The sequence below is a fragment of the Ascidia mentula genome, chromosome 1, assembly GCF_947561715.1.
Source record: "Ascidia mentula chromosome 1, kaAscMent1.1, whole genome shotgun sequence".
NCBI classification, from domain to species: Eukaryota; Metazoa; Chordata; class Ascidiacea; order Phlebobranchia; family Ascidiidae; genus Ascidia; species Ascidia mentula.
This window is the reverse complement of record NC_138566.1, coordinates 20,694,483-20,705,339: the sequence shown is the minus strand read 5'-3', so window position 1 is coordinate 20,705,339 and position 10,857 is coordinate 20,694,483. Positions and strand designations below refer to the sequence as shown.

The 10,857-nt window shown below is 36.4% G+C and overlaps 4 protein-coding genes across 6 annotated transcripts; 2 read left to right on the top strand and 2 right to left on the bottom strand.

Moving 5' to 3' along the window:
- Positions 1 to 878: 878 nt before the first annotated feature.
- Positions 879 to 1,579, top strand: LOC145889314 (uncharacterized). Its single transcript, XM_082980255.1, has 3 exons — positions 879 to 1,142; positions 1,208 to 1,360; positions 1,422 to 1,579. Exons 1-3 carry the CDS (start codon positions 938 to 940, stop codon positions 1,577 to 1,579), a joined length of 516 nt encoding a protein of 171 aa, XP_082836381.1. The 5' UTR covers positions 879 to 937.
- Positions 1,580 to 1,966: 387 nt separating this feature from the next.
- LOC145891115 (uncharacterized) lies at positions 1,967 to 6,594 on the top strand. Of its 3 annotated transcripts, none has more exons than XM_082981907.1 (17): positions 1,967 to 2,202; positions 2,421 to 2,566; positions 2,620 to 2,774; positions 3,267 to 3,358; positions 3,416 to 3,527; positions 3,680 to 3,778; positions 3,845 to 3,920; positions 4,039 to 4,159; positions 4,429 to 4,508; positions 4,638 to 4,772; positions 4,837 to 4,945; positions 5,007 to 5,254; positions 5,603 to 5,773; positions 5,831 to 5,905; positions 6,044 to 6,139; positions 6,187 to 6,328; positions 6,459 to 6,594. In XM_082981907.1, exons 1-17 carry the CDS (start codon positions 2,003 to 2,005, stop codon positions 6,592 to 6,594), a joined length of 2,193 nt encoding a protein of 730 aa, XP_082838033.1. In that variant the 5' UTR covers positions 1,967 to 2,002. The 3 variants fall into 3 exon arrangements, with proteins under 3 accessions (XP_082838033.1, XP_082838034.1, XP_082838032.1); XM_082981908.1 differs by having other exon boundaries at positions 4,027 to 4,159; positions 6,199 to 6,328; XM_082981906.1 differs by having other exon boundaries at positions 4,027 to 4,159.
- Positions 6,595 to 6,617: 23 nt separating this feature from the next.
- LOC145891167 (ATP-dependent DNA helicase DDX31-like) lies at positions 6,618 to 8,995 on the bottom strand. Its single transcript, XM_082981911.1, has 3 exons — positions 7,324 to 8,995; positions 6,998 to 7,202; positions 6,618 to 6,887 (listed from the first exon to the last, which is right to left on the bottom strand). The coding sequence occupies exons 1-3, from the start codon at positions 8,958 to 8,960 to the stop codon at positions 6,618 to 6,620; spliced, it is 2,112 nt and encodes a 703-aa protein (XP_082838037.1). The 5' UTR covers positions 8,961 to 8,995.
- Positions 8,996 to 9,160: 165 nt separating this feature from the next.
- Positions 9,161 to 10,800, bottom strand: LOC145908854 (peroxisomal leader peptide-processing protease-like). The gene has a single exon (XM_082996179.1). The coding sequence runs from the start codon at positions 10,793 to 10,795 to the stop codon at positions 9,161 to 9,163; it is 1,635 nt and encodes a 544-aa protein (XP_082852305.1). The 5' UTR covers positions 10,796 to 10,800.
- Positions 10,801 to 10,857: the final 57 nt, after the last annotated feature.

Here is a 10,857-nt window from a genome sequence, read left to right as displayed (position 1 = left end):
TATTGTGAAACCGCAAACAAAGTTCACACACTCAAGATAAAAATAGAATCACGATTGCGACACCGGAAAGAGACAACAACAGGAGAATCTTATTTTACTCCCAATCAAGATGAGTGGCCTCTGTTCACTGGCATCGAAGCCAAGGCTTTTATTCCACCAATTTAATACTGTGAAATTAATTAAAATGCATAGGGGAAGCAGTACAGGATTTCTTGCTTTTTAACTTCAGTAGTTTTATTTCATTTTGATTCATTTTATATTTATTTTATACTTGGATTTGTTTTACCGTACAGCTTTCTGTGTTTACTTGCAAATTCGAATTTGCATAAACTGAGGATGCCCGTCCAAGCGAAATCGATTTTTCACGATTGCGTCAGTCGAGTTGCCATATAACAAACTTTCTAATGCCACTTTTTCGCAATACCACGTAAGTGTGATATTTCCTTACACGTAGCTTTTTCATTGCACGCTTTCAAAACAGATACGGCTCAAGAAATACGTTGGACATATACCAAGCAATTACTCTTCGTATTTGTCCACACTCAAAATTTAATTGTGTCTGATTTTTACCATGATTCGACAACCACAAAAAACCTAACATCCTACAAGCTTGTAGCCTATAACAGTGATTTCTTTAGAATGTTTAGTGTTTCTGTAATTAGCCTACCTAAATTTCGTTGTTGCATATTTGGTAAAATATGAAATTTTAAGTAATAAAATTAAGTATTCATTGTTAGTTTGTATACAACAGTATTCGAAGATGTTTTTTTTCGCAAGCGATATGCCATGCTTTCAGCGCAACCACCTGAATACGCCCTCTACGTAAACAGTTGTGAAGATTGTTCAAACAGCGTTCGGAATTCCTATGGTCAGTAGTAAAACAACGCTAGGCCATCTGCTACGCGGATATTTTGTGTTATTTCCTACTCGTATAAGGATGGACATCGAAGAGGCGCCGTTAACTGGGCCTAAACGTGCAAATGACAACAAGAGTGCGATTATTGCCGTTTTGATGGCAGCATTTGTAGTTACAACCTTTGGATTTGTTTCACTACTTACCTCGTCCTGGGCCGTCAGCGCTGACGTACAAGTAGGCTTATGGCAGTTTTGTTTATCAACGGGTTCATGTCAGCCCCTTCAAGGTAAGAGAATAAATGGACACCCGTTTAATATCGTATCAGTATTAATATTGAGTTTCTTTTACAAGATGTCTTGGAATACCTTGTCACTGTCCGAGGATTCATGGTTTTTTCTGTGTGTGTTTCTGCAATTTTGATGTTTTCATCGTGTGCACTTTCATTTTTTCCACGCCGAGAAATCGTGGTTCTTTGGAGTGGTGTTGTATTTTTTTCTGTTTGTGGTTAGTAAAACAAAAAGTTTAAAAATTTGCAAAATAACTTTCAGTTGTTATTTTTTTGCAGCTATATCCAACATCGTTGCTGGAAGTGTGTTTTCTGCTGAATATAAACTTAAACCAGGAGTTGCATTCGGCTATTCTTTCATTCTAGTTTGGATTGGAGCAATTTTTAGTCTTTTTGGAGGTTTTGCTTCATTGCTCGCATCATTGAAGTATCCGTAAACGCCCCTCACCGTGTAAAGAAACAATTCAAATCAATCGGTCTTAAACAACGTTTTCTACATTTTGTCTCCGGCACCCATTTGTATGTTTGCAAATTTTATTGTGCTGTTATTCACGATAACTCGTTTTGCTGTAAAAATGCCCCACAAACAAATATTTCTTCCACACGGGGCGCTGTTGCTATGCGTAGTAAAAATCAAATTCCCTGCAGTAAAGGCGTGTTGTGCTTGGAAACGATCTTGTTTTGTTTATTGTTATGTACAAAATTTTTAAGACAACTGTATTATACGTACGATTTGCTAAAATGTAAATTTATTTGTGTATAAACAATAATTACGTTATACCCTGGTGCTAAAAGTTTGCTCAAAAAATAAAATGTTTTTTCTGGATGCAGATCAAGAAAATCTGATTAAATCACTAATAATGAGTCACCACATAGACGTTGACTTTATGGTCCTTCCTCCTGGTAAAAAGCCAGTGTCAAAAAAACTTCAGGATAAATCACCCAGCACAGCCTCAGCAAAAAAGCGAGAAAGCAAAAAGCTTGAAATTGACAACAAACAGATGGAATGGAGGCTTCTTCAGTTAAAGAAAGCTATGGAAAAAGAAAAGGAAGAACGGGGGTGAAAACAAATAATTATATTAATTGCTTTATTATGTATTTTAAAATATTGACAATGCCTTTCAAAGTAATTTTTTCCTACTATTCTCTGCCCCGCATACAATCGACAATATTAACTTGGTACAATTCTACACTATGGGATGTGTTAGCCATGCAATAAAAATAATATATACGTTGGGTATTTTAACACTGTTTGAAACTTCATTTTTTTTATTGCAGAGGTCAAGGCTACATATGGAAGTCCGGTAAAGCTGTGAACTTGGAATCACATGCCAGAAATACTTTGGGACACAGTGTAAAAACAACAAAAACGCCACATGCACCAGTTAAGCCCAAAGTAAAGGTCTTAAAGGATGAGCCGTTAGGTATAAATGTAAATTTTTCACCTCTCATGTGTTCACTCTAAAAATTATTGCAGACATCCGGCAAAGAAAAAATCACACACAAGATTTAATAGATAATTTAAAAATCAAGGAACCACTGATTGCGGACTTACCCAGGCAGCAAGAAGCTACACCAATTGTTAACCAAGAAACCTGGATATCGGTAGCATTGGAGCCCCATAGCGAAGAGGTGTGTTTAAAAACTTATTATTATGCAGTTATTGCAGAATGAAAGACCATGCGTATCCTAGGCAAAACTCTGAATACAGTCAATACTTTATGGTCATCAGTTTGTAAGGTGTTACAGTCCAGTAACTACACAACAAGGGCTTCAAACAAATGTCTTTAGAGTTCAGACTATACAAACAATCGCCTAATCCATACAATTTTTTTGGACAAATTGTATCTGATTTACCCAAGTTCTACTGTAATCAACTTGTTATGTCTGTGTGGCCAGGTCGAAAGAGCCACATGCAGCTCCAGAGCTGAAGGCTGCCGTCCTCTATCCTATCCAGAAATAGGCAAATTTTATTTCTTTAAATCTGTCATTTTTTTTCCTTACATGCAAGACTGTTTCTGGTATTATGCGTCACTGGCAATCGTGCAATTAGCAACTGTTGGTGCATGCAGCATACACTGGTCACCGCGATTAAAAACAATGTATGTTACACATTCTGTGCAGGTTATGGAGATGCAAAGTGATCCAAATGGCAACCTTCCTTTAGCATGTTTAGCTGCGATCGAACCAATGTCAATTGGTCTTTACTATAAAAAGTATGATATAGCTATTAACAAATGTTTTCCAATAAATAATTACTTTTTGTATTGTAGATGGGGGAGAAAACGATTAATTCTAGCAATTGACGGTAAAATGTTTAAACCAAAACAGGGTTGGGGCTCAGAGGTGTACTACCCCTACATTGGAAATGTGTCCCCTCAAAGGGTAAATAATTAACATACAAGTACTGAATCGAACAAACAGACTAAAGACCACAGGTTTTTTGCAATACTGAACTGCTGCTTTTGTGGGTTTCATTTTGTCTTAGTAATACATTACACACAATTGCTTGTGTTCTGACAAACGTTCTGAAACAGACAAATGTCATGGTGTCACCAACCAAGGAAAGTCCAAAAACAACACCCACTAAGCAAAATACTTTTTTGGATGTGAAAAAGGGTGGAAGACTGCTTGAGGTTGCCTTATAACATGCATATACTAAATACTTTCAAGTAATTCTTTTTTTAATGGGAATTTTTTAGGGTGCTTTCAATGAAGAACAAAGTGCACAATCATTTAAAAATGCTATTGCTGAATGGAGACAAAAGCATGGTCAAGGTTTGGTCGCAAGTTAAAATTTTATCTTTTTTGAAAATGTAACAAAAAATGTTGTTTTTCATTGATGTAGTAACTTTTTAGAAAAAACATATTGCAAACTTGTCAGATCAAATATCAGATGCCGCTCCTGTAGAGATGTCAGTTCATGCTGTTCAGTCTGATCCTACTGAAATTGAGATAAACTTTTCCGAGACTACAACATTATCTTTTATGGAAAGGTTACTGCTGAAGAAACACAGGTATTTACAAAATAAAACTTATTTTGGTAATTTTTGTTAAAAGCGGCTTGGTGGTGGTTTCCAAATATTTCTGTCCCATCTTCTTCAGGTTTTTTAAACTTTCTCAGGTCCTATGAAAATTGTGCCGCATTTTTTGGAGGTTTTGCATAAAAAAATCTTGTCCCTGTCACCATAATTTTGCCCAGCCCCGTTGCTTGGGCATCTGCTCAACTTGACCACTGACTCAAGGCATATAGGAAAATGTGTATCATGCATTTGATTTTGTACAGAACAAGTGAAGTGCCTCCCCTGCTCACACCTGCAAAGTATGAAGATAACCAAGTTTCAGAAGATTTAGTTGGGCTTACAGGTTAAACAACTGATGTGTACACATAAACAACTGTGACAAAACAAGATAAAATAACCACATTCCCTTTCACAAAATTCACAACTTGCTGTATATCTTGAAGATTACCTGAATTATTTTGTTTGTGTATAGAACAAGAGTTGGATGACCACAATCGAATTAGGGAAATGTTTACACCACAGACAAGGTCTGAGTCAGTTTCAACGATTGAAATGTTGGAGGGGAACATAACACCGCAACCATGTATAATAACAGAACTCCCTGCAGGTTCATTGTTATCAAATTTAAGTGTTGAGTAGTTGCATGTTAACTTCTATCGTCTTGGGTATAGACGATTGTTGGAATGATGAGGAATGTGATGAAGGATCAAGTGTGAGATGTTTTGTGGATGAAGCTGAGGATGACACTGAAGTTGCACAACCCAAGACATCAGTTTCAAGGTTTGCTTATTTTAATTGCCAGTACTGACATGAACAGGAATTATTTCCTTCTGCTCTTCAGTGTCAGTATTGAAGAATGTACATTCACTGAATTGAAGCCTGAATGCATGTCAGATGAGCATGAACAGAAGTTTGTTAGTCCTGAGCCATCAAAACATCTAAATTCCACCAAAGTAACAAATACCCCTAAAAGGCCAAGTGGATCAAAATCTGCAGTTTTCCACAGAAAATTGGTTCAAAATCCCAAAGTTCAAGTAAAAGAGGAAACAAGACCAAAAACTTCCTGTGGTATAAAAGTTTCTTGTAATGGTAAGTATCAGTCATAAGAAATGCAATCTAAAAATTCAACTTTTAGCAAAAAAATCATTATATGCGTACAATAAATACTGTGGTTACTTGATACACTAATTTTAGTACAGCAAGTATTGTCACTGTATATGTCATTCAAAATTGCGGGTTATGCTGATATCCTTACAGATGAATTCCTAATAAACAAAGCCGCAAATAAAATATCCCTGTCACATTAAAAATATGAACTGCCCTCAATTGTAAGCCACATAAACGGTAGGATAATAAACCTTATTAAGTCGCAGCTTACAATCAAGCAAATGCCACGACAAAAGACTGTAAATAAACAATATTTATTTGTTTTTTTAGATGTGCAGTCATCATATGATGATTTGTTGCATGTGGTCAGTACTTTACCTCTCAACCCAGATGCATTTTACCACAATGATTTGGGAGATTTTTTTTCGGACATAGCTAAACAGCAGTGTTTGGAAAATGACAACACAAATTTACCGAAGGACCTAATAACATCCAGTAAAGGTAAAAACTCTGGTTACACTATCAAAAACATAAAGAACGCGATACATCCCTTTATAGGACCTCAGTTGTGGGAACCATTATCAAGCCTTGTAATCTCAGAAAATGAAGTAACAAACGAACCATTCTTTCAAGGTGCTACATAAAAAAATCTAATTTTTTTTCTAGGATGTTTGTCTTTTCATAATGTTTTGGATAATCGTATGAGTTTAAGCTTGTGATTTGCAGCCAACACATTTTATTCAACTTAACAAAAAAAATTATGTATTATAGAAACCCATGATAAAACTAGTAATCTGCAAGATGAACTAGAAAAGGCAGATGCAAATGCTCTTGATGCATTGGAATGGGAATTAGCTTCACAAACAGGTAAGGTTTGGCTACTTAATTCGTGGTGCTTATGCAGTGCAAAAAAGTTTCTGTTCCAGGAAATTTAACAAGTGATGGCAGGATTTCACGGTTAATTGATGATTGGTCATCTGAGGAAGAAGACCTTGGTATTATTAATGACCCAGGACTTGGCTCAGGACTTTCATCACCAGAAGTGGATCAACGCAGGTGTTGTCATTTTGACTTTTATAATAACACAATTTTTTTAAAAAAACTTTGCATCACAGGACATATGTTGAAAAAACTTATTTTCAGGTTTACATGTTACAAATAATTTTCATTTTTTACAATCTTACAGTCATGGGTCAACCATAATGCAAAGTACTACTTGGCAAGAAGAGGAAAATTTGTTGCATGATTTCGAACAAATGGAACAATTTATGATGGGGGACCTTAATAATGAATCAGACTCAGAAGAAAATAGTATTGACTAACTTTTATTCACCACGGTACATATTTATTTTGACTTCATACGTTTTGGTAATGGTATTTCTTCAATGCCACTGCTAAATTCGGACAAGAGATCAAATTTGGCAACAATAGGATGCCGTTTTAATGGCTTTTGCAGTCTGTTTGCTTTGGAAGTCTTTCTTGTACCAGTGTTACTTTGCCCTTGCTTGGTCTTCAACATTTTTCTTTTGTTGTTGAGTTTCTTTTCTTGCATTTGTTGCACAGCTTTCTGTCCCACTGTTCTCTGAAGATGCTTGATTGCGTCATTTGGTGTATCCTGTAAATGTGTTTTATACATAGTTTTATAGTAAAGTACCTTTTTGTCAATATATCAATAAACCTAATATGCAAATGCAAACATAATGATTACAAGAGAAGCCAAAATACCTGAAGAGCAAAACTTTTAGCCACATGTCCAATGTGAAGGTTTTTGACATGAAAAATGTGCTTGAGAGTCGACGGATAAGTCGCATATGCCCGCACAAATGCAAGAAATGCACTAGAGGCGCATTCCTTTAAAATTTTGTTTTCGCTTACAAATGCTTCCAATTTTCTGTGAGTTTCAGCAGCTTTCTCTTGGATCAGTTGTAACCTTGAGGGTAAACACTTCATATTACATTGGTGCACATATTGTACAACTATGTGTCATAATTTGTATAAACTTAAACTGGTAACATTTTAAATGAAACAGTAGAAAATTTACTGCAAGCTACCTTAGATTTTCTTGATATTTCATTGAATTGGCAGATAGCAAACCAACCAAAATATCATCCACCTTTAATTCATCAACTGCAATGTCATAATTGCCAAGAAGCTTAACATATGGGGCTTCAACTGGAGTAAGAAAAAGTATGGCATTTCCGTTCTTTCCAGCCCGTGCAGTACGTCCTACCCGGTGTATATAGTCAGCAGGACTACCTGGACTGGTGTATTGTACAACCCAATTAACATGTGGAAAGTCCAGACCCCTTGCAGCAACATCTGTACATAACAATACACTGTAGTTACTTTTTTTAAACTTTGTTACTACTTCTGTTCTTTCTGCCTGCATCATTCCACCATGAAGTTGCAAGACTTTTTTTTCCATCCCAGACTGAATTTCTTTTGCAAGAAAGTATTTAAGAAGCTGACAATGAAATTCAACAGAATCTCGACAAGAGAGAAATACAAGCAAATTTGAAGATTTCATTTTTTTCATAATGAATGATAAAAGGGTAACCAACCGCAATTTAGTGGGTACCACAACAATACGTTGCTTGAGTTGCTCTGGTAATGACACTTTTTCAACTTTAAGACCAGTTGAAGGATTAACAAATGCCATGCTACTATTGTCAGATAAGTGTTTTTCATTTATGTCAACCCGTCTTGGGTTCGATAGAGCCAAGTCAACCAAATTTTCGACACCCTTATTCAAGGTCGCCGAAAGAAGCACAATTTGAGGTTTTTCATTGCACTGTGTCTTAATTTCTTTTAGAACTCTGTTTATGTCTTTCTGGAAGCCCATATCCAACAAACGGTCAGCTTCGTCAAAAACCAACCACTTTACATTCTCTAAGGTAAGACAGGATGTGTTTTCCAAATGGTCAACAAATCGACCAGGTGTTGAAACCAATATATTGATGCCTTTACGAACCCGGGCCTTTTCTGACTTTCTACTTACTCCACCAACAAACCATGAAGCAACTATTCTCCGAATTGGCAGTGTAAGTTGCTGAAAAACTCCGAAGCTTTGTTGTGTGAGTTCCCGAGTTGGTGTGAGGACGATAGCCAATGGACCATTCTGTCTTGTTACCTCAGGCCTGATAGCTTGCAAGCTTTGGATTATAGGCAAAGCATATGCCAAGGTTTTGCCAGAACCTGTTTGTGATCTTATTAATGCATCATGGCCTGCAAATAACAAAGGGATGGTGAGAGATTGAACAGGTGTCATTTCCTCAAGTTCCATCTTTTCTACAATGTAGGCCTTTAATCCAGAATGAATATCAATGTTGCTAAATTTATCTCCTGAAAACTTGCTGTCTTTGTGGGTTTCTGGTCGAAGTTTGGTTAGATTAAGTTCTGGAATGTCAGGATTACCAGAAAAAATTGATTTTGATTTCAGAGTGCGACTTCTCTGGTTTTGTGTTTTACTTAAACCTGCCTGCAGTCCATTTTCATTGTTGTCATTCTCCATATCAATTGATTCATTTGAGCCTTTTGATGAAATTTCACCAAATTTTAAAATTCTCTTTTTCAGCTTTCTTCTTGCCTCAATACGTTTTTTTCTGTTAACAATGCCTTTCACATGTCGTTTATGTTTCTTCACCGGTACAGATAGTGCTAAAGAAAGATTCAATGTAATATCATCCATTTTTTTCAAAGGCACTATGTTTAACAACTATTGTACAGACCTAGAAAATAAATACATACTTGTTCGAAACAAACCTATGAAAAGAAAAAAAACATTAATTTAATATAAGAAATTACAGCATTAGTTCATGAGAACAACGTATATTGCATAGCATTGCTAAAACAGAATATTAACTAACTAGCACACAAATATTGCAACAATCACAGGTTTGCCTTTGGAACAGATAACTCATTTTCATTTAATTTCCAAACATCACATTCAATGGACGAAAGATGTTTAATTTTATTAAGAGCATTTTTATTACCCAGTAAATATTCCTCAATAACTGGCATGAACAACATAGCCGGAAGGCTAAAGTTTACTTTGGGATACAAAATGGTTGCCTCACTTTCATTAGTCTCCTTAACATTATTTACAATCAATCCGAGAAGATCCCCTGTTGCATAAGACACTAAAGCACCACCACTTGCTCCGTCATGAACTACACAAGTTGAATGCAAGAGAACAGCAAGTTTACCTTCTTCATAAGCTACACTGGACAAAATTCCACTGGTAATTGTTGGCAGCATTGCAATGTTTTCAAACAAACAATGTCCTTTTGCATACACCTCAATGCCACTTCTTGGGTCCTTACAATATGGAATTGTAGCAACAGTCTCTGTAGCATTGTCAAAATGAATGTTGGCAAAAAGGTAGTCAATTGTAGAAACATTACACCTCACTTGAACTAATGCAAAATCAAACCAGGATGGTGGTGCAACATACACAACCAAACCTTGAAACCACCTGCTATGATCTGAATCGTAACCAACCCGTATATGCAACACATGTTGGTCTGCTGGTTGTACAACATGACAGCATGTGACAACAAAGAAAGAGGGATTGGATGTACACTTGTCCACAGCCACAACTATACCAGAACCCCACCCCTTCATATGCTTCATCTGTACCACAGTTGGTGATGGATGATGCTTTACAAATTTCATGTCAAAAAACACATTTCCAAAATCCACAAACTTTACCATATGACAAAGTGCTGATGAATAAAAGGATGAAACAATTTCAGGCCATGAGCAAATAAAGGTTAAACCTGATAAATCACCAGATTTCATGGCAAGGGGTGACACAACCATACCAATAAGCTCATTTGAATGTGTAAAAACTGGTGCACCTTCAGAACCAGGAAGGCAGCACGCATCAGTAAGCAACAAAGAATCTTGGACAATGTTTGACAATATGCCTGTTGTCAGGCAGCCTGAAAAAATGCCTTTTGTTGTTGGGCCAAATGGGTGGGATTGAACCCACAAGTAATTGCCCTGTCTCAAATTAACACTTCTACCTACAATTCCATGTCTGACACCTTCATTAGCAGTAATTGGCAATTGCAAATTAATTTTTAGGAGCATAGCCCAGGACAAGAAGTTGTTTGACAAATGTGACTTGCAACAGGGTGGTTCACTGTTCTTATTTTCAGGAATGTTTGAAGATATATTTTTTAGCAAATTGTCAAATCTTGCACATTTCCAAGCACATAATGGAGTTGCTTCAATAGTGAAAAATGTTTGTCCACTTTTATACAGATTGCATTGAAAGGTTACACCGGGTAATTGGTCACCCAATAAGCATGATTGTTTGTTGTAAATGTTTGAAATGCTTTCACACGACACAAACTTAACCAACGGTAGCAGATGAGTAACAACAAACGCGTCTTTTGCATTTTCTGTTATTCCAAATCCGCTCCATATTTCTGTTAACCGATCTTCCGACTTTGAAACATCGCAACTTGCAGTCACTGAACAAGGAAAGCAAAAAACGTTTCGTGAGTTTGCAGCCATGCTTTTCTTGCTCTTCTGCATTTTTTAACACAACGCCCACGTGTGAGGCTAACTTTCTGTGT